Source organism: Schistocerca nitens, chromosome 11 (genome assembly GCF_023898315.1).
Source record: "Schistocerca nitens isolate TAMUIC-IGC-003100 chromosome 11, iqSchNite1.1, whole genome shotgun sequence".
Classification (NCBI taxonomy): Eukaryota; Metazoa; Arthropoda; class Insecta; order Orthoptera; family Acrididae; genus Schistocerca; species Schistocerca nitens.
Genome location: NC_064624.1, coordinates 203140831 through 203165506, shown reverse-complemented (window position 1 = coordinate 203165506; position 24676 = coordinate 203140831). Strand labels below are relative to the sequence as shown.

The window sequence follows — 24676 nt, the reverse complement described above, 5'->3', positions numbered from 1 at the left end:
TTACCTAGACAAATGTATTCCCAAAATTTCATTACTCTACAACAATTATTTTTCGGTGTTGCAATATTTTTCCCATCAGTGTATCTCTTAGCATAGGTAAAGCATTCCCTTATTGAAAGTACAACACCAAACTCATCAATACACGCATTACATGTCAGTGTATTCAAAGACGTCAGAACGATCAAAGATGTCGATGCGAGCAAAATTTTCTCGTAACTGTATAGCACTAAAGTGGGCGGAAGTGACGTCGTGAACGGCAGCCACAGTACGTAATGCCATAGCAGTAGGTCACCAGCAGTAATTCCACTAAACAACAGCCAGGAAATCTTGTGTCAAAAGCACTTGGTAATTTTAACGTTGAAAGCTCAGTTAACATTCTACTGTTTTACCACCAATACATGTGGAATAAGAGAAGGAACTGGCGGCACAATCAGCCACTTTGTTATCGGTCACGGGACTCACCGAGCATCCAGTAGTTGCGGTACGCGCTATTACAATCCCCGCTTTCTGGCGGCACTTTGACGAAGCACTTGTAGGACGACAGGATGCAGCGTATCGAGTTCTGGCAGATCTTCTTCTTGCGTCTGAAGTACGGGAAGTGGTTCGAGATGTAGCCGTAGATCTCCGACATTGTCGATCTCCTGCCAGACAAACAGAAGCACACGTCACAATCCAGACAATTCCAAGGATATCCCAGAGTCTGAACTACAGGCCGAGTGTACATTTTGGCACCTTTACTAAAAGTCCCTCTACCTCTCTTGTACAACTAGAGGCATAAATAGTTGTGTACATTTTCCTGCTTTAAAGTTGACGAGAAACGCTGTTGCCAAAATTGTATATTCTTATATTTTTATTTATTTACAATACTGGGGAACATGACACTATACATTCTGCTACCTTGGGAGCAAAATATTACATTGTGGACAACACAAGGGGGACATAAAAAATTAGCAAGGTGCGAGGAGAACTCGTGCTCTGGGGGTTCTGTAGAAACTTAAATTTTGTATGTAGAGTATTCATCCTCTGGGAATCGACAATATCGACTAAAACTGTGTGCCGGTCCGAGACTCGAACTCGGGACCTTTGCCTTTCGTGGGCAAGTGTTCTACTAACTGAGCTACCCAAGCACGACTCACGCCCCGTCCTCACAGCTTTACTTCTCCCAGTACCTCATCTCCTAACTTCCAAACTTTAAAGAAGCTCTCCTCTGGGTAGCTCAGATGGTACAGCACTTGCCCGCAAAAGGCAAAGGTCCCGAGTTCGAGTCTCGGTCCGGCACACAGTTTTAATCTGCCAGGAAGTTTCATATCAGTGCACACTCCGCTGCAGAGTGAAAATCTCATTCTGGGGACAATACTGACATTTTTTGCCTGGCATTGACAGTGATACTGGCTATACACCAGTCCCAGGGTTTCTAAGACTTTCAAGAATGTTTTAGTTTCAAGTTTGACACCCAATAACAAAGGACAAAAAATATTTTTTGTATGATATAATTACAAATTAACAATTTTCTGGTTTTTTTCCCCCCTTTATTTGCACTGTGAAACCTTGCTTCTTGCCAAATTTCATCGTTCTACGTCAACAGAAAGTAGCCTGCAGGTTGACGAGTTAATTTGAGACTATCAAAATATGTGACGAAATGGCCGTATCTTTTAATTGCACTGACTTAGAAGGTAAGCTAAAATTTATTACATCATCAACCGATCATAGACTTTAGAATCCGATATAAACTTCAACTCGATACAGCTACTCGTTCCCGAGAAAAAGGGGTCTCGACAGATGTACGGACAGACGGTCAATTAGTCTGACAACAAATGATAAAAAAATTTGTTTCTCAACTGACATAATTAGGACTTCATAATGAAAAGTATAGTTGACGCTTACCATACAGCGGTGATGCCGAGTCACAGGAAGGCACGACAAAAGACTGTCACACAATTGGTTTCGACAAATAAGGCCTTTGTCAAAATTAGACACCATACACACACGAACACACTCACACAAATGCAACTCGTACACACACGGGCACAGTCTCTGGCAGCTGGAGCCAGACTCCGAGCAGCGGGGCTTATGGGAGAGGCAACCGGATGGAGATGAGGAGGAGGCTGGGGTGGGAATGAGGAGAAGGGATAGAGGGGTAGGGGTTGGGGTGGGGGACGGTAAGGTGGTGCTGGGAGCGTGCAGGGACAAGGTGGAGAGTGGGCAGCTAGGTGCATCGGGAGGTTGAAGGGAGGGCAGACAGAGGGAGGGAGCTGAGAGATAGTGCAAAGGGAGATAAGTAAAAATACTGGGTGTGTTGGTGGAATGAGGGTTGCGTAGTGCTAGAATGGGAACAGGGAAGAGGCTAGATGGGTAAGGAGAATGACTAACGAAGGTTGAGACCGGGAGGGTTATCGGAACATAGGATACATTCCCGGAAGAGTTCCCACTACCTCTCGCCGTGCCCTGAAATGAGATATATACTGCCCACTATCCTTCCTCTTAACCTCGCAGTGGTATTCCGCCGCCCACCGAACCCACAAAATATCCTCATCCGTCCCTACACAACCCCTGATCCCAATCCCTTACCTCATGGCTCATACCCCTAGACTCATAGACCTAGATGCTAGACCTGTCCCATACATCCTCCTACCACCACCTACTCCAGTCCGGTCACTAACATCACCTATCAAATCAAAGGCAGGGCTAGGTGTGAAACCAGTCATGTGATCTACAAGCAAAGCTACAACAACTGTGCAGCATTCAACATGAACATGAGAACCAACAAGCTGCCTGCCCACATTAACGGTGGTAGGACGTCAAACGGGCAGACTTGGAGCATGGAAGGCACCATAGGATATTTTAATTTCCACTGTCTATACTTTCACAAATAAATTCATAAAACTTTGTCAGCATGGCCAGGAAGGATTCAGGATTCACACCCATGGCAGTGGAAGTTCAAAAACATAACAATTTTTTTTTTATTATTTTTTTTTACACGGGAAGCTTCATCATTTTTTCTTACTATTGGCTGCACTTGTATGTACCTACAGCAACAAATGCGGCCAATAGTGAGTAAAAAAATGATGAAATTTCACATGTAAAAAAATTATTTTGTTATGTTTTTGAACTTCCACTGCTATATGCACGAATCCTGAATCTTTCCTGGTCATGCTGACCAAGTTCTATGAATTTATTTGTAAAAGTACAGACAACGGAAATAAAAACTGTCCTGTGGTGCCTACTCCAAGTCTGCCCGTTTGATGTCCTGTCCCCCTTAATGGCCACCCACAAACAACTGGACCATCCTGTTGCTGAGCATGCTGGCCAACATGACGTCCTTAATTTCAAAGACTGCTTCACAGCCTATGCCGCCTGGATCCCTCCCACCAACACCAGCTTTTCTGGATTACACTGGTGGGATCTCTCCCTGAAATATACTATATACTGCCGTAACCCTCCTGGCTTGAACCTTCGTTAGTCATTGTCCTCACCCGTCCAGCCCCTTCCCTGTTCCCATTCCAGCACTACACAGCCTTCATTCTACTAACGCACCCAGTCCTTTTACTTCTCTCCTTTTCCACAAACTCTGCCCCCTCCTCCCCCCCCCCTCTCCCCAGCGCACCCTCTATCCTCCTGACTGCACCCAGCTGCCCCAGTCACCATCTCATTCCTGTACGCTCCCAGCAACACTTTATTGTCCCCCACTCCTTCCCTGCTATTCCTCCCCCTCCGTGCCCCAGCCTCCCCCTCGCCCCCACCCAGTTGTTTCTCCCACAATGTCCTGCTGCTCGCAATCTCGCTCCAGCTGCCAGAGACTGTGATCGTGTGTGTGAGTTGCATTTTCACGCGTGTGTGTATGATGTCTAATTTTGACAAAGGCCTCGTTGGCCAAAAGCTAATTGTGTGACAGTCTTTTTGTTGTGCCTTTCTATGACTCAGCGGCTCATTATATTGTTACATTCCATCCTGGATTTTCCATTGTTTGATAATCACTACTTTACCGGTTGTAGATTTTTTGCCTTTGATTATACTGTGAAACGTCCTAGGCCAGTTAAGTACCCTACAGGTTTTGATAAGTGAGTTTGCAAGTATCAAAATGTGTCACATAAATGGCTAAATGTTTTGGCTGCTCTGACTTAGATGCTTATGTTTTTTATGCTGCCAAGGGACCATACGTCTTAGTATGTGACACAAATTTCAACTTCATGCATCTTCTCATTCCTGACAAAAAGGGTTTTTTAACAAACGGACAAACAGATGGACAGCAAAGTGACCCTACAACGGTTCCATTTTTACCAATTGAAGTACAGGGCTCTAAAAATTGATTAGGGCAGGTAAATAGGAGATTGCTGGCAAAGAAAAGTCTGTTAGCACCCGAAGTGCTCTTAACTAGAAAATTCTGACAATGTATGTTTGGAACACAGCATTGTATTGTAGTGAGTCATGGAGTGTGATAAACTCAGAAGAGAAGAGAATCAAAGCATTTGAGATGCGGATGTTGAAAAATTTGGAGACTGTCATGGATCAGTGGGTATCTTCAGAAACTGTGAAAAAAGGAACAGAAGACTATCAACAAGAAACGTCGTCATAATAAGGCACTGGGTACAACAGGCAGCTGAAGAGAATAAAATCTGTAGGAGAAGACACACATTGAAATGCATCCAAAAAATAATTAGGTACAGTGAATGGAGGTGCTACTCTGAGACAAACAAGTCAGGACAAGAGATGAATTTGGGTTGGGCGACTTCAAAACAAGCATATATTATTCATGGGAAAAAAGAACATTTGCAAATGTCTGCTTGTGTCTGTCTACGTGCGGATGGATACGTGTGTGTGTGCGCGCGCGCGCGCGCGCGCGCGAGTGTATACCAGTCCTTTTTTCCCTTTAAGGAAAGTCTTTCCGCTCCCGGAATTGGAATGACTCCTTACCCTCTCCCTTAAAACCCACATCCTTTCGTCTTTCCCTCTCCTTCCCTCTTTCCTGACGAAGCAACCGTTTGGTTGCGAAAGCTTGAATTTTGTGTGTATGTTTGTGTGTCCATCAACCTGCCAGCACTTTCATATGGTAAGTCACATCATCTTTGTTTATATATTTATAATAGAGGGAAACATTCCATGTAGGAAAAATATATCTAAAAACAAAGATGACGTGACTTACCAAATGAAAGTGCTGGCAGGTCGATAGACACACAAACAAACACAAACATACACACAAAATTGCAGCTTTCGCAACCAACGGTTGCCTCGTCAGGAAAGAGGGAAGGAGAGGGAAAGAGGGAAGGATTTGGGTTTTAAGGGAGAGGGTAAGGAGTCATTCCAATCCCGGGAGCGGAAAGTCTTACCTTAGGGGGACAAAAGGACAGGTACACACTCGCATACACACACATATCCATCCGCACATACACAGACACAAGCTTTCGTTCGGTAAGTCACATCATCTTTGTTTTTAGATATATTTTTCCCACGTGGAATGTTTCCCTCTATGACCACTCCTTCCCGGGGTAAAATTGTTCGATTGATGAAGGCATACAGCAGCCTCAAAATGTAACACCACATAATAAAAGCGAATGAAGCAAAGTAAACACGCACTTGTGTTTAAATGCTGGAAAAAGTGGAGATCATTCCTATAGTGAAGAAAGCAGTATTCAGTTTCTGCACAAGATCTGGAATGTGATACTTCCAAGAAAGCCTTGCGTCTACCTTAAGTCTTAAAAATTTAAATAGTCTGTTTCACCAAAAAGTTTTCAACCAGATTGAACAAGTGCTGCCAACTTTGTGATGAAGTAAAGCCCTATGAACATCAGATGCTGTGGTCACTTGCTGAACATGCCTCATACTCTCTGCAACTTACCATGAAGCCCTAATAGTGCCTCATATTCAAAAGGATGAATGATATGTTATTGCAATTCTGAAGGGGCGGGGGGTGCACTGAGATATTCCACTGCTCTCTTGTGAATTCCTTTCATCAAACCTTGGAAATCACTGGTAGCAAAGACATTTGCCAATAATTACAATGGAAATCCCCAAGAGGTATTATTTCAATATATAAATCAGTGCCAGTCTGGCACTTTCTAGCAAGAGTCACATAAAGGAAACAGCAGTTAATATATAGCATAAAAGGCTTGCTAAGGTTGTAGAAATGATCTACACAGATGTGAAACATGAATGATAGGTCGTTACATGTGATGTTGAAGATCAAATGACTGATCAAGTAAAGAATTATGACGTCTTGCAGCAAGTCAAGAAGAGAGAGAACCAAACAAAAAAACAGAAAGTAGTGGAATGGTTGATCACATGTTCTGACAGAGCTTATTGGTGAAAACTTCATTTGCCAAGATAATGGATGAAAAGTATCATGTGTAGATCTAGATTTGAGAACATAAGACAGACAGAAAGTAATGGGGGGTAGCAGATATAAAAACAACAATAAATTTAACATCAAAGTTGGGGACCACAAAGTAGATGAAGTGAAGCAATTCTGCTACACTGGAAACAAAGTAAGACACGAGAGATACAGGCAAGAGGACACGAAAAGCAGTCTAGCACGGCCAAAGAGGTCATTCCCGGCCAGACAGAGGTCGATAGTATCTAACAGACACTTCAACTCGAGATAAAAATTTCTGAGAATATATGTTTGGAGCACAGCACGAATGGATGTGAATCACTGACTGGTGAGAAACTGGAACAGAAGAAGAGAATGAGTGCATCTGAGATACGGAGGTATAGAAGGGTGCTGAAAATTATGTAGACCGACAGGATGAGAAATGAAGAGTTTCTCCGCAGAACTGGTGAGGAAAGTGTGGTGTCACCGCCAGACACCACACTTGCTAGGTGGTAGCCTTTAAATCGGCCACGGTCCATTAGTATACGTCGGACTCGCGTGTCGCCACTGTCAGTGATTGCAGACCGAAAGCCACCACATGGCAGGTCTAGAGAGACGTCCTAGCACTCGCCCCAGTTGTACAACCGACTTTGCTAGCGATGGTTCACAGACAAATTACGCTCTCATTTGCCGAGACGATAGTTAGCATAGCCTTCAGCTACGTCATAGCAGGGCGCCATTACCAGTTTATTTTGAGATTGTAATTAATGTACCGTCAAGAGCGATGTACACCAATTATGGATTAAAGTTAAGTATTCCAGCAACAACGTACCTTATTGGCTATATTAATTACATTCTCCTGTTCCAGACCTCACGCCAGTTTGCGTGAGCTTAAACACGTGCATTTCGGCCTCCTCTAGCAACACGGTGTTGGCTCTTCTGCCAACACATCAGAAAGAAATGTGTGAACAAAACGGACAAAAAGAAGGGAAGGATGATAGGACACGCATTACACAATAGCACGGAGAAAGCTGCTCGGTACTGCAAGGACCCGTAGATGATAAAACTGGAAGGGAAGACTGAGAATGGGACATCCCAAGCAAATAACTGAAGATGTCGGGTGAACGTGCTCCTCTGAGATGAAGAATTTGGTACACGAGATGAGCTCGTAGCAATTGCATTGTGTGGTCAGAAGACTGAAAAAAGCTTGACTGTAGCCGATAATGTTAGGTACAGCAATCGTGCCGATACGAATGATGAGGTTAGCTGAGAGTGAAACAAATGCAGTAATACATCAAACCAAACTTAATGACTCACAACCGAAACAACATCTACATATATAACGATATCTACCACGTGATGGTGTGGCGTATTTTAATCACGAAATTTAACACACTGCAGCAGAGCTACCAACCTGTGCGGTGACTGTGCTATTGCCATTGCAATGAGCACCTTGTAGGAGTACGGCGGCCTATCGTCGGCAGTACGGGTGGTGTCAGTGTCACCGAGGAGATGCCCCTCGCCCGCCCCACGGGCACCACCAGTGCCACCACCGTTACTGTCGGCGGTGACATCGGATGCGGAGGTCGGAGTACCGACGTCTATGATCGATGGTGTCGTGTCCACTGCCGGAATGTCATTCGCGTGATGGTCTGCGCCTGGGTGGGATGAGCCGGGGGCAGAATGGCCAGTGCTGCCAACCTCACAGGCCGACACACCGGTCGAGGTTGTGCTGGCATCAATGTTCCTGTGGAACAAAAACAGTGTTCAACAGTTAGAGTGTCGAGGCATTCTACGCTGCTTACAGAGAAACATTCAAATGGAACTACAAACTATATTTGGATCTAAGGCCACAACAAATATGTTAACATGAGATGCAAAATGAATGGGAAACTCCAATACAGGCAGAAAAACATGTGGAGTTCATCCTAAAATCGGACAGGGACTAAAAATGAGATTTTTTTGCACCCATTAAGCTGTGTGATACCTTACCTGACAGGTCACGGACCATTGCTATGTATCTCTAGAAAATCAGAAAGCAGAAGATGACAGCTGCGGCTGCAGCAGTTTAGTTTAGTTTCGGAGCGCAAAAAAACAACTGGGGTCATACGCAACCGAGTCAAAACTATACAACACAAACATAGAGGAGGGAAACGACTATACGTCAGTCCCAATGGACAGAATAGGAGAAAGCTAAAAACTGGCAAGTGGAAAAAGGGCTAAAAGAGACACCGTATAGAAAAGGAGGTGCAAAACTAAAAATTAAATAGCCTTCGCCATATTGCTTCGGTGGGCAAAAAGTAAAACGCGGTCGACAGCCCGCGCGTCATTCGCTAAAACGGCTGATAAATCAGACGGTGAACCAGAGCTGGAATATAAATTGTTAAAAAACGAGCATTCCAGCAGGAAGTGGCAGACAGTTCAAATTTGGGTGCAATGCGTTCCGAAGTGGCGGGGTAGCACCACTTGGCAAATGACGATGGCTAAAAAGGTAGTGCCCGATGCGTACCAGAGTTAAAATAATCTCCTCCCGGCAGGAGGGACGAGAGGAGGTCGTCCGAGATGCCGGGGGCGGCTTAATAAGCCGAAGATTATTCTCGTGAAGGGAGGGCCATTGGTGATGCCAAAGGGACACCACCTCCTGACAGACGGCAACACAGAGATCATTGGAGGGAATACAGGTACTCGCCGGCTGAGGTAAGAGGACTGCAGCCTTGGCAGCAGCCTCGCTTTCTGCCAGACCGACATGGCCAGGGACCCACAGAAACATGACATTGGCTCCACGAAGGGTGAGCAAGAGACAGTTTTCCTGGACCCTCTGCAGTGTACAGCACACAGAGACAGAGTGAGTGAGCAGAGGACACAATTACGAAGGCTGTGTCGCCGGGTGTGCTCCGTGGCCTGATACAAGGCGCAAAGCTCGACTGTAAATACTGAGGAATGTGCCGGGAGCCGATGTCGAAAGACACAGGTGGCAATGACGGAGGCACACTCGACCCCAGGGTCAGTCGGAGAGCCACCACTGTATAAAAAGGTACTATCGCGAAGTTCCACGCGAAGGTCGTGAAACTGAAGGTGACAGACCGAGATTGGAGTAGTGTCCTCAGGAAGCGAATGAACGTCAAGGTTAACGTGGGCCACTTCACAATGCCGAGGTGGTGGAGGGTTCACACCCACTAGGAACGTTGCAGGTAGTGTGAAGTTAAGCAGCCGTAGTAAGTGGCGAAAGTGGACTCCAGGAGGTAACAGAGAAGAGGTACGAGCCCCATACTGACGATCAAAGGAATCATCAAAGAAGGAGGCATAGGAGAGGCTGCAGCAGCGTAGCAGGCACCGGGTCGCGAAGCAGCGCTGAGAAAGTCAACGGGCCGCACCTGACGGCGCAGCAGCCACAGAATCCGGAAAGGTGAAAGAGCACTTCACAAGGAATGCGACCACATGTCAGCAAGCTGACATCCTAACAAGACAACAGGTTTTACACTTGCACAAGAGACAACTGAGATCAGTGACCAATGAATGTAATACTTTTCAACACTGCCCATCAAGTTGGTGTTAGTAATTATGAAAATGTGGATTCGAAATGAAAGTGAATTGTGGACTCAGTTTCCAAAGGTCAACACTGCTAATGCCCAGAGAATTCAGCAGACTGTTGAAGTTTTGAGGATAGATACAGTGCTCGGAGGCAACCTACTACATTTCAGATGCATCCCAATAAATTAACATACACAGAAACGTACCAATTCTACTCAAAAGAGACAGTCGGTTGTCAATGTAACTTTGTACGCAAACACACGATTGGCAATATAAACAATCAAAGTCGTAATTCGCTCCGACAGGTCGAATGCCCGCCCGACGGCATTAGTGTTTCCAGAACAAAATTTTCACTCTGCAGTGGGGTGTGCGCTGATATGAACCTTCCTGGAAGATTTAAACTGTGTGCTAGACTGAGACGAACCCAGAACCTTTGCCATGTGGGCACATGCTCCACCAACTGAGCTACACAAGCACAGCTCACCACCCATTCTCACAGCTTTACTTCAGCCAGTACCTCATCTCCTACCTTCCTGGAAGAAAGGATATTGTGGAGATATGGCTTAACCACAGCCTTGCAGATGTCTGTTCTCAGAATAGAGTATACATTCCGAGTTTCCTGCAAACACATTTCTGATGCAATACAGACAATTGTACCACAGTGTGTCAGCAAAATGGTGCCACACCCAGAAACATACTCCAAAGCAGCAGAATGTGGGACGGTAAGATTTTTGTGGGTAAAACATGTAAATTCCACATGCATTCTCAGTGATATTCTGACAGTCCACGGACAAGGTGTAATGTTACATCCAGTCGTAGTGAAATGGTGCTAACAATGTGACCAAGCTGCACAGGCACAGGTGGTGATGACTGGGGAAGCAGGCCATCAACATCAACCACCTGAACAATGTGCAGGTGAGCAAGGAAAAACATCTTGGGGGCGGGGTAAGAGACTTTTCCCAACAATGAGAACATACACATGCCATTTCTCCAATGGTTCTGTGGTCAAGGAGCACATTTCTATCGTTGAGGATATGAATAACTAGTACAATATTCCAATCATTATTTACAGATTCTAAAGTGCGCGTCATTTATGACGGCGGCCGAGTTTAGGTTCGTTCTGCGCATCTGACGTCACAAAACAGTCAGCCAATGAAGAGAAAATGACGTTGCCAGAGCTCGACTGCAGTGCAGAGCACGGACGAGTGTCTTCAGTTTTAGAAGCGTTCAGTCATAAATAAAGTAATTGAACACAAGCAATGTCTTGATAGCAGACTTTCTTTTATAGAAAGTTTGGAAAAAGCATTCTTTATACCAATTGCTTCATATTCCGTTAATTAATTAAACCAAACAAGCAATAAGCCTCCTAATTCAGGCGATAACAAGGAAAGGTGGTGTGTCATTCTCACTAACCCCTTTTTCGCAATAAAGAACAGCGGTAATTGTTTATTTCCAATTGTACTTCTACGGAACGTGAGTAATTCATAATCATACCAACAGTGTTTGTCGGTATTTTGCGTGAAATTTTAAAGCCCTCCGGAAGAAATACTGAATGACGAGCTACGTTAGCGTAATTTTTAAAGTGTATGGCTGCTAAGCGAGAGGTTCTGAGTGCAAACCTTGATCGGTGCTTAGTATTTTCTTTATTTTAAAAACAATATCAAAGTGTCTTACTTCATGAATTTTATTCGTTTGAATGTAATTTTCTGAAATTTCTAGTGGCAACTAAAATCGACCAAACGGAAAGTATACGCTATGGACTTTTACCCCTGCAAACTCTTCAGAATTTCGTGCAATGGTTTACTACATCTAATGCTGCACAATAACTGCGTTGAACATCGAAACAAAATTAAGTCATTTATGGGGGGAAGGTATCAGTCAAGAAGATGTATAAAAATCAAATTTTTGGGCCAAATAGTTTTTGTGAAATCGAATGATAAGTGTGTCAAAGCAGTCGAAACACCGTGTGTCTGCACAGGCGAGCAGTGCAATGATGACAAAATCGCGCACATCGCGGAATGCGTGGAGCACGTCTCTGTAGCAGCGAAAGGGTTAATGCGGCTGTAGTGGCTTTACTTCGTAAACTGTGCGCTCTCCCCTAAACTTAAGTTTAGGAACTATACTATACTATGGCGCTGCTTCTCTTGGCGCGTGCAACTGGCAACGCAGCGATCTCCCGCGTCTGGGCGGGCATGCGCGAACCGCCAAGATAAAAGAATTGAACTATAGCAGATTATGATGAGAACAGAATGATTCATTAGCCCATCAGGGTTATTTGTCCCTATCCGGTAGTGATTCCAACAGCGCACAGGAAAGTAAGGACAATATTTAGATGAGGTAAGGGGTCCAGACACAACCACTGGACTAACTACGTGGTCTGGACCACTGACACGGTGACGACACTTGTGAAGTCTCAGAGGCTCCCACTGACTTTTTGAATTTGCCTTGGGATTACTTGGACTGGACTGGGCTCTACTGCAGATGTAGCTCATCGTTCCAGTCAGTGGAAAAAAGCAAAGGTCATTCAATGATTCAAGAAGGGTCGTCAGACAGACACCCACGATTATAGTCCTATATTGCTGACATCAATCTGGTGTACAATTATGGAACAATCCTTATGCTTGCGTACTGCGATATTCCTGGAGACAGGAAATCTACAGTGTAGGAAGTGACACGGGCTCTGCAAACAATCACTGTTTAAAACTCAACTCCCTCTGACCACGAGACACAAAAAACAATCGATACCGTCACCTAGGTCAGAGCACGCCCGCTCAGGTGCTTTGCGAGCACTGGCGGGCACCAGTCCTCTGCTACAGTGCCGGTGTGGTGGGGTAAGGTGACGGAGGAAGGCATAGCACTGCCGAGGCAGGGTTGTGGCAGCACTTAGTGAGGCAAGAGTCGTGTTGTTTGGTGAATGGGGCTGGGCAAATCAGCATGTGTCAGGCAGTGTACCGGTATTAAAGAAAATGATAATAATAATAATTATAATAATAATAATAACAGGATACCCCAGTCAGAATTAGATAACATCAAACAACAAGTACAACAAACTCTGGAACAAAATAATGTGCAATCAGAAGAAGAAGAAAATACAGTAATGGACTCAAACATCCCAGAGCAAACAAACACAGAACACCAGGCATCAATTAAACAATCAGAAGAAAACGAAATCTTAAGACAGCCACCAGAACAAGCACAAATAGAACACGAAGTGACACACATGTTACATATAGAAGAAAAATTTCAGCTGACATATATAGAATATAAACACACAAATGCAGACATTAGACCATTCTTGCATAGACCGCCAAATAACCCACAAGTCGAAACAACAATATAAACTATCAACACAATCAAACACAACAAAATAAATGAAAACCCAACTATGGAAGAGTTACAACTACTGGTTTATATAGGAGCACTCACTACACTAAATATACACACTAGGCAGAAATCAGAACCAACCAACACACAGAAGAAACCCACAAAACCAGCATGGCAACACAGGCTACAGATCAGAATAGAAAAACTGAGAGAAGACATCGGACAGCTAACACAATTTATAAGAAATGAAATCTCGGAAAAAAAACGAAAAAGGTTAGGTAAAATCGCACAACAAGAAGCGATAGAGCAATTAGATGAAAAGAAGCAGAAACTACAAGCACTGGCCAAACGACTTAGAAGATACAAAAAAAGTGAAAATAGAAGGAAACAAAACCAAACATTCAACACAAACCAAAAGAAATTTTACCAGACAATAGATAACACACACATTAATATAGACAATCCACCAAGCATAACAGACATGGAACACTTCTGGAGCAACATATGGTCAAACCCGGTACAACATAACAGGCATGCACGGTGGATACAAGCAGAAACAGACTCATACAAGATGATACCACAAATGCCTGAAGTGATAATTTTGCAACATGAAGTCACCCGAGCTATTAATTCTACTCACAATTGGAAAGCCCCTGGAAAAGATAAAATAGCAAATTTCTGGCTAAAGAAGTTCATCTCAACACATTCACATCTAACTAAATTATTTAACAATATAATAGAGGGAAACATTCCACGTAGGAAAAATATATCTAAAAACAAAGATGTTGTGACTTACCGAACGAAAGCGCTGGCAGGTCGATAGACACACAAACAAACACAAACACAAACACACACACACACACACACACACACACAAAATTCAAGCTTTCGCAACAAACTGTTGCCTCATCAGGAAAGAGGGAAGGAGAGGGAAAGACGAAAGGATGTGGGTTCTAGGGGAGAGGGCAAGGAGTCACCCCAATCCCAGGAGCGGAAAGACCCACCCTAGGGGGAAAAAAGGGGTACACACTCGCGCGCGCGCGCGCACACACACACACACATCCATCCACACATACACAGACACAAGCAGACATCTCACAAGCAGACATATTTAAAGACAAAAAATAGGAATAGGTAATACAAATATTAAAGAAGAACTAAAAGAAAAATATAGACAAAGACTAACAAAAATACTGAAAACAGAATTGACAGCAAGAAACAAGACAAAAGCTATAAATACTTATGCTATACCAATATTGACCTACTCATTTGGTGTAGTGAAATGGAGTAATACAGACCTAGAAGCACTCAACACACTTACACGATCACAATGCAACAAATATATACCCCCGCCGGCGAAACATTGCACTTGACAGTTCGCTTTTTGTCTAGTGAGGTTGGCTATACTGTAATAGCGATGTTGCAACAGCAGCCTCTATACACACAGTAGACGATACAGTTTTCTGTCCCGTCTCGTAAATACAAGCGATTGAGCAATTACAGTGTATATAAAAACTCGTTTTTAGTTGTACTACAATGACAGGAAGTAAACAACCGTATAATAATGCATGTAAAAGCATAACGATGCGCACCCTTTAGATAACGGAGCAATTCCAACCAGCTCGCCATTGTCACTGTTGTCCGATTCATCGCTAAAACAGTCTTCATCGTCGTCATCAGCAAGACAAATCATTAATTGTTCTGTTCATGGCCACTGATAATGCCTTCTATTGTCTGTGCTGGTCGTATAAGCTTCTCGGCGTGCTCTACTTTTTTTCTCCATGAGGCTGCATCCACAGTCACAAGAGCTCCATGCAACAGCTTTTCCACCTCTGTTATTGTAAAGGACTTGTTGTTGTTCCTTTCATACATTTTTACATCACATTAACTCAACAGGGTTGAAATGGCAGTGACATGGTAGCAGCCTTATTACAGTATGACGCTGCTCCTTGGCAATTTCGTCTACTACATATGTAGGTGTCGTAGGCTTATTTTCTTTAACAAGAGAATATAACAGGACCTTTGTCATACTCATATCCACTGCAATACTTCGAGCCTGTAACCACTGCACCATAACTTCTTTCCGATCATTTGTGGTTGGGGCTTTGTTCTGTATCACCGAATGATACGGAGCATTGTCCATTACAATTGTTGTAGGCACAGGAAATTGTTTTAAAATGTTCCTGAACGACTCAACAAATCGTGTGTGATCCATATCTTCATGGTAATCACCAGTCTTTTTTTTATCTAAAAACTAAAAGTGCGTCAGGGACAAAACCACTGGAGGAGCCTGCACGGACCACAATTAATCTAGCTCCTCTTCCAGTCGGCTGATGGCCGCTACTGCTGGGTGTGTCATCCGTCCAACATTTACTGACAGCTTCCCCGGCATTAACCCACGTTTCGTCTAGCCAAATTATGGAATGAATGTCTCTGCCCACAATTTTGTGCAAGAAAATGCTACGAGCGGTAACAATATGTGCCCTCTCTAACAGTACTTTGCGTCCGTCTAGCGTTTTGTAAAGGAAACCCATATTTTTAGCACAATTTTTAGTGATGTTTTACCACCCCTGAAGAGTTCACTTTCTTTTAAAGAGATTAATAACTTAGCTACAGTCGGATACTCTTTTCTGCTGTAGTAAGCATAAACATGCCTACGAACTGCATCAGTCTGGAAAGAATCTAAATCTGTGATAGGACTAGGCCGCTTTTTCTTCTTTCCCGGGGTTGATAAAAATGTATTATTTGATCCAGACAGCTCGGAATCATTACGGCTCACTTCAGTATCTTCCAAGTTTTGTAGTAATACTCCCTCACTTACTACAGTTCTTGCACTAATAGCAAGAGTTTTTGACGTACGTTCCACCACTTTGTCGGCAGGAATTGATGGCTGTCCATGAATGCTTACGTAGTTTTTCTCCTGCTCGTAAAACTCACGAGTTCTGCGTAGCAACTCCGGTGCATGGCTCTTTAGCGGCACCCCTCTACGCAAAGGATTGTCCCTAGGTCAACGAAGTCTTTTCGGTGGCATTTTCCAAGTATGTAAACTCACAACATAACAAAAGTCACAATGATATAGCACACAGTACAACGAAAACACGCAATAAACAACATACAATTCACGTTGTATACACATTCACTAAACAAAGCCGGCAACGCGGGAACTTTGACGTCACAGCACGTGAGTAACAGCAGTGCTCACTGCGCTGTGATTGGCTGGCGCCCCACGCTGAACGCCTAGCGCCTCTCGTTCTTCACTGTTACTTTGTTACGCTGCCAACTTCATACGCAAACGTCAAGTGCAATGTTTCAGCGGCCCGGGTATAGAATACATCACATACATTCAGCAACAGTAAGATTCACATTAAGCAGAAAGGAAGGAGGAAGGGGATTTATCGACATAAAAAACCTACATTATGGACAGGTAGACAATTTAAGAAAATTCTTTCTAGAACGAGCAGAAACTAGCAAAATACACAAAGCAATCACTCATATAAATACATCGGCTACACCACTACAATTTCATAACCACCTCTACAACCCTTTAGATAACATAACATCAACAGATACGAAGAAAGTAAATTGGAAAAAGAGAACACTACACGGCAATCACCCGTATCATCTAACACAGCCACACATCGATCAAGACGCATCCGACACGTGGCTAAGAAAAGGCAATATATACAGTGAGACGGAAGGATTCGTGATTGCAATACAGGATCAAACAATAAACACCAGATATTACAGCAAGCATATTATTAAAGATCCCAATACCACAACAGATAAATGCAGACTTTGCAAACAACTAATAGAAACAATAGATCACATCACAAGCGGATGTACAATAATAGCAAATACAGAATACCCCAGAAGACATGACAATGTAGCAAAAATAATACATCAACAGCTTGCCTTACAACATAAACTTATAAAACAACACGTTCCCACATACAAGTATGCACCCCAAAATGTACTGGAGAATGATGAATACAAATTATACTGAAACAGAACCATTATAACAGATAAAAACACCACATAGCAAACCTGACATCATACTCACCAATAAAAAGAAGAAATTAACACAACTAATCGAAATATCCATACCCAATACAACAAATATACAAAAGAAAACAGGAGAAAAAATTGAAAAATACATTCAACTGTCTGATGAAGTCAACGACATGTGGCATCAGGATAAAGTTGACATTATTCCAATTATACTATCAACTACAGGAGTCATACCACACAATATCCACCAGTACATCAATTCACAGCTATATCCAAACTTATATACACAACTACAGAAATCCGTAATTATTGATACATGTTCGATTACCCGAAAGTTCCTAAATGCAATGTAACATATACCGTACAGTTAAAAGGAAGTCACGCTTGATCAAGGTCCGCGTCACTTTCCATTTTTGACCAGACATAATGTCTGAGAAAAGAAACAAATAATAATAATAATAATGCCAGTTTTGTGTACAGGCATAAAGAATAATTTTATTGTGCTCCTTATTTTGCACTAATTTATAACCTTTTTTTTCATCACTTTGATGCCAAAGTTGTTGTTGTTGTGGTCTTCAGTCCTGAGACTGGTTTGATGCAGCTCTCCATGCTACTCTATCCTGTGCAAGCTTCTTCATCTCCCAGTTCCTACTGCAGCCTACATCCTTCTGAATCTGCTTAGTGTATTCATCTCTTGGTCTCCCTCTACGATTTTTACCCTCCACGCTGCCCTCCAATGCTAAATTTGTGATCCCTTGTTGCCAATAATTTTCCGATATTTGGAACAATAATTTTGGCAGTTGCAGTTCAAAGTATAGCCTCCAATGAATCATCAGACATACTTGACCGTCTTTTCATTTTGTTAATATTTGTAACTGAAAATATTTGTTACAGATGAATGTTGTTCCGAACACAGCAACACATTTCAGGGCAAGCACACGAATCCTCGGAAATTCTTGTCAACTGACGCCTTTATAAAATGAAATCAAATCACCACTGTAATGGTAACAGTCTGTCAAAATTGAATCGCACTGTAATTTTATCAGCTCAACTTGGAGACTTGAAGGAGCATTCTCTGGGTGCACCAAAAAAGGCATCATAAAAACTTAAAGTGCTGATTTTACATGTCTATTTCTTCAAACCTACCTTCAAATTCCTTATGCAATGACTGTAATGCCTTTTTGATCACTGATGTGTTCATAAGTATCTGAATTGAAAGATTTTAGAGAGCGAAAATTGTCCAAATTTCTTCCTAAAAGTTCATTTTTAAGTGCCAATTAATTATTTTTACCTTGCAATGAGATATTTCAATCATTTAAATACTCTGCAATACCTTGCATGAAAGAGAAGGTCAGCAATGCATTGCTCATCATCCAAGTCTGACTAAGGAGAACCTTTCATATCAGCAAACAGAACTACTTCATGTCTCATATCGAAAAAGATTGAGAGTTCTTTTGAGCAACTTAACCATTGTGTGGCACAATGAAAAGGAATGTGTTTGTGAATTGACTCAAGGTCTTCCAAAAATGCTTTAAATTCCTGACGACTGAAGCCTTGCATTCTACAAAAATTCACAATCTTTGCAACATTTTAAGGATGGATATAAACTGGTGGAAAACTTTTGCACGTTGCAGTTCTCGATGTAAAAGCAGTTTATTGTCAAAATTGGGGGAAGTCCACCTTCATGCACTTTTTTTTTCTCTCCATACGCTAAAAAAACCTACCCCTTCGAATAACATTGCAGGGGCCCAATCAGTTGCAATGCTGTAGAGACACTCAAGTAACAACTGCATATCGATCACAACCTCCTCTACAGCCAGGAAAATAGCTTGCCGGATTACGGTACTTTTCAAAGAAATAACATCGAATAGTTCCTCGGTAACAGTGAAATCTTTTATGACACCCATTACAAAACCTGCAGATTGAGCTATGCTGCAAGTGTCAGAGCTCTCATGAAGAACAATCGAATACTCTACGAAGTTAAGTAATTCACTGTGCAACTGCTCCTTTAATTCCACACCAATTTCTGGCACTCTTCAAGAAACTGTATGTTCAGACAAGCTTAATGCCTCACAACTGGGCCACTACACACAAGCATATTACCCCCGAACACTCTACAAAACACTGTTTTAGAAACTGGCCATCCGTAAAAGTCTTCCACTGTTTGCAATTTTCTGATTTTAATTTAGCAATCAGTTTCCTTCTGTCCAGTCCAACAATCCTCGCACATGTTGAGGAATGCTTTGATATTTACAGTAAAGTAGCATATTAAGCACAGTGCTTTCCAATCAGACTTTACAAACAAATACGAATCTTCCCATTGAGCATTAAAACATGGCACATCTAAACACGAGCCTTTTCTGCTCATGCCGAATGCTCGCAAGACAGATCAACAGAGTACCATTTGATTCGACGGATACTGCAGCGTACAGAAGACGATGTGAGAGCTAGCACTGTCTCTGTCACCACGTGCTGCTACAGCCATTATACCGTTACATGAGAGGAAAGAGGTGGGGGAGGGGAAAGGCGCCAGTGTCACTCGTTGCTGCACGGGGGTGCACAAGCACCAACCGCTCGAGTTGATGCGGTATCACCTAGGTTGATGGAGTGTTTCTCGATTTACAGAAAGCACTCGATACATTTCTCCATTACCTTCTAATAAATAAAAGGTTGGGTTGGAGTATCAGGCTAGCTTTGTGATTCAAATAGAGACGTCCCAGTAAATGGCACACAGCATGTCATTATTAACTGAGAGAAATATTCAGACATTCCAGTAACTTTGGACGTACCCCAATGGAGTTTTATGGGACCATTACTTTGTAGAATAGGGGGTTTGGTAGGGAACAGGACACATAGGGAAGGCAGAAATTACGATGAAGAGACACGAGGAGGAGCCCTTCCAGAAACCCGCCTGAGGGTGTGCAAGTGGTGGGCAATGTCCTGCAGCCGCAAAAATAACAGAATAGAAAGGAGGAGCAGGAAGCGAACAGACAGTGACGGAATAGGAAATCAGGAGCTGGGAACACCGAACCAAATGGAGGAATGGGGGGGGGGGGGGGGGGGATGACGATGAAGATATACCAGAGTCTATAAGGAGACTATCGACACAGGGTCAGTGCGAAAGGGTAGCTAAACAGATACCACTATGGGCGACCAGGTCCAGGAGGAGGAGTGTAGAAGGGACAGCAGAGCCATAAAGTTGACAAACAAAGTCCAGAAGTGCCAGAACTATGGCCCAATCAAGGTGGAGAGTGTAATAATCCGTGCCTCAAAAGGTGTGGGCAAGAAAGCAAAGGACACAGAAATTTCCGATCTACAGAAGACGGATACAGAGCGACAAAGTAAGCTCTTCGTCAAAAAGACCCTAGAAATGGAACTCTAGGGCCACAGTCAGGCGTCGGGCATCAGGTAGAGCTCTGGATCGGGATGGACCGTGTAGTACAGTGACAGATTTAAGGGAAGAGAGCATGTGCAAAAGCATGCCCGGATGTCACCCTGGAGCTGCCATTCCACTGAGACCACGAAGTGGGCACTAGCTCACATACAGAGCAGGTGTGTTGAGCAGTTTGACAGAGGTCACGAGTCCATTGATAGTGATTAGGAAAAGGGCACTTAATACAGATTCATGTGAAATGCCATTCTCCTGGGGCAGTGGAGAGCTGAGAATGGTGCCTTCCCGAACTCTGAGTAACCAGTAGCTGAAGGAGGCCTGTTAGGTCAGTGGGCATAGGTAGCCTGTCAGGAGGGAGGGAGCAATTGCAAACCGAGACCACAGAGCCCGTGTTAACAACGGGCAGCAACTGGTTCCTATGTGGTACACGTGGAGATCTATAAACTAACAACAGCCGTTCGGACCAAAGTGCAAGTTGTCGTTCCTTCTTCCTCTCTTTTGTAGGTCGAGAAGGGCAGGGCCCAGAGAGATAGCAGGCTACAGCGAGATCTGGAAGTCTGTGAGAGTGGGGCGCACAAACTGTGGGTGCTGCAGCCGACATACGGCAGCAGGTGCCCGGTACGAGAGATAACGGAGAGAGGGAAAATGATAAAGATGCAGCAGATGCCTCGGAGGTCGCCTGCTAGAGACTGTTCTTTCCAGAAGTTGTCGGGCACTCTTCATCGGACCCCTCCGCTACTCTGCTGAGGCCTTTCTAGCTCGAATGACCCCAATTTCCCATATTTTTTCCTCATCCTAAATTTCCTCAATGCAAATATTCTGTTTACAAAGAAGAGAGGGAACATCACCCTGGACAGAACGCTGGGGCATATACCTACTCACACTGAATTACACTTGCAGGCTACCAGAAGTCACCACCCTGCACTACGTGACAGTGTACCGAGCACCACAATTCGGTGACCACACGTCACATCCGATCCCGAATAGCCCATCTTTGTGAGCTTCAAAATCTCAGGACAGATGTCTTACCAAACGGCTATTCTGAAAGACAAATTTGTCATACTTTCCAGCGAAAACAAGTCCATCTGAGGGAACAACGTAATGAAGTGGAGGTATCCACTATCACAGGTTTCTTGCCGTATTTTTTTCCCGAGAACCGGAAGAGTCGTCAACACACACGATATCAGACTTAAATTTTTTCATCCGGCAAAATTGAAAAATTTGGTAGATCCTCTCCAGGATGATCTCGACCTCAAGAAACGAGGTGCGAATGTGGCTCCTCGTGTGCACGGACTTGGACACATTGGCCACATGTGTCGTACAGTGTAACTCAGACAAATGTGATGAACACTATCATCATACATGTCAGAGTCAATCGTATAAATTTGCAATAGTACAGAATTACCACAGTACACAATAATGCCAATGTATGAGAACTCAAAGATCATATCCTCAGCTTCGTCTTTATGCACTTCTGTGTCAGAAGAGAAAAACAAACATTCACACAGCTAATAAATGGAGACTATCATTTCCAATTAAGTATAGCCCGGAATCCTGCACCTCCTGCCATTACGTATAGACGAAAACAAGAATTCTAACAGTTATACTGTAAGAAAGTCGAGGATGCAGCTAGTCGACGATTTTGGTTAGGCTTCCACTCACAGCGACACTCAGTAGCAGCACCAGACATCTGGAATACGTGTCAAAGGTCACGACCCAGATCGCGGTAGGAGGTTCGGGGCGTGCCACTGCCATCCATCTGCGAGCAACTCGATCGTGCGTCACGGAATTGTAGATGGGGCCTCCGTAACGGGCCATCGTAACGTTGACAAATGGCAGTTGCTGTTTCCCAGCTGTAACAATGAGCCACCTACTCACAATGTCCCTTGGTTGCCACAAGGAAATATTTTCGATAAAAGTTGATCCCGCTGCAGACCCAAATCCATATATTTACCAATTGGCAGCACAATTTAATTCTTACATCCGTGAGACGACTGTGGTGTTCACATGACATCACATATCACATCCTACGGTTCGCTCACAGAATTATACCCAGAATGTCATCAAGATCTATGAGTTTGTGTCACAGTATTTGTTGTTTTACATCATCTCTGGTATGATTTGTTAGACAAAAGTGTCAGGAAATATGATAGAAATGACTAAAATTGTTAATGGATTGTACTGAAAGTAAGCTATTTTTAATTAACATCACACCTAGAGCCAGAGGACTTTATGCAGGAATTGAAGTATGATTTTTTTAAAGATTATATGTGAATCTCAGCCTTCAGATAAAGTTCTTTCTTCTTCTTCTTCTTCGTCTTCTTCCGTCATGCACTAGCCTCTCTTTCAGCCTGTTGCAGCTACACCTAGTCCTTCCATCGTTTTGCAGGTCTTCCAATGCATCTTCTACCTTGCAGAGTATATCACCAAAAATGTAGTGGTAATCTCGATTTGTCCATTCATAACAGATGGAATATCCATTTTCGTTGGTATTCATCAACCTTACTGTTTATATAGAAAACATTTAATTACTTCCTGATATCTGTATTTCTTTTGGAGTCTAGCTTGGTGTATCCTGCTATGTACTTGAGGAATTTCATTTCATTGGCTTGTAATCTTTATTTTATCTTTCTTTTTCATTACCCAAGATTCACTTCCATATAGTAATGTTGGTACTGACATAACTTTATAAAATTTTAGATATGTTTCTGTTCTTACTTTACGTTGGAGGACTCTTCTGCTAGTGCCACTTTAGTAGTTAAATTTCTCAATTGTGTCTTTCTGATCTAGGTCTACACTGTACGACAGCATGGTTCCTAGAAATTTCAATCTATCTACTTGCTCTATAGTCTTGTTGCCTATAATTATTTTTGTTCTTACTGGATTTTTTCCCACGGAAAGCCATGGCTTTTGTTTTTTGTATTGATATTGACATATTAAATATCTGGCATGTTTGGTATAGTTCGTAGGCAGCTCTCTGCAGTCCATCTGGAGAGAGCTGCCTACAAACTCTAAAATAAAGTAAAAAACTAAAAATTAAGTAATAAACTAATTTCAATATTGAATAACTACTAACATCATCAATCTGCTGCCCTCATATGTATGACACTTTTATGTGGTAACAGGGAATACGTTGAACTTGGAACATCACATGAAAATTGCCAATTTCACAATATGTCGCTACAACCCTCAATTTCACATTATTGTTAATGCACAGTTCTCCTGTCCCTATTTATTACCCACATACACTGAGTCAACTAATCCTTGTGCTGTTAGCAACATGGGCAATTTACTTTATACCAACATCACAACTTCAAATAGTTTTTGAATATTTGCAAAAATCAGCCACTAATAGTAAATTTACATCCTGTCACACATGATCATGCTTTATGATTTATTTACATGTAGGCACAGCTTCCTTATAAATTTAGACATCGTCACCATGCCGTACAGCGAGCTGGAGCTATATTTATGTTAAAATCAACAGTCGAGACCACAATAATATTTGTTTATTTACCAGTTTTGCCTAACGTTAAAAGTCAACTTCAGAATTTTTGGCTGTGCAAGGGTGGAAATAGCAAAGTTACAAACAGTTCTATTACACATGGCGTTAAAATAAGATAGAGGAAAGCTGTAGTGAAAATCACAAACAGTACTATTACACAAGGAGTTAAACGAAAAAAGAGAATGGGTGTAGCATTTACCCAGACGGTTGATGCTGGTGGCTCCTCAGTTTTCTCAATATCACGATTGTACACTGTGACTGACAGTTGTGGAACCATTCGGGTGCCGACTATGGATTAAGAACTGAAATATCGTTGCTGTATGAAATTTGCACAGCAAGTTCTCTTACACCACAAGAAGTTAAAACATTATACAGCATCAACACAGTCATTTATGTTAAAATAAAATAGACAAACCAACAAAACAGAAGAAGCAATGTAATCTATAACACTGGTGTAAGAGACAGACACACTGTTCTTCTTAATGTTTTGTCGCTAAACGAACAAACTAGAAAGTGGGAATTATATGTGCATGCAGATATTACACAGACATAATAGCAGGTAAAATTATACTAAAGATAGAACTATTAAAATATATGTCATTGTATATTTACT

The 24676-nt window shown here is 42.7% G+C and overlaps 1 protein-coding gene across 1 annotated transcript in view; it reads right to left on the bottom strand.

The window, feature by feature from the left end:
• LOC126212787 (uncharacterized) overlaps positions 1-24676 on the bottom strand; it is a 104622-nt gene that overhangs the window by 21016 nt on the left and 58930 nt on the right. The window contains exons 10-11 of the mRNA XM_049940190.1: positions 7719-8051; positions 463-641 (exon numbers count right to left, since the gene is read on the bottom strand). Of these exons, the coding sequence (XP_049796147.1) occupies positions 463-641; positions 7719-8051 (512 nt within the window). The remainder of the gene's footprint in view (positions 1-462; positions 642-7718; positions 8052-24676) is intronic.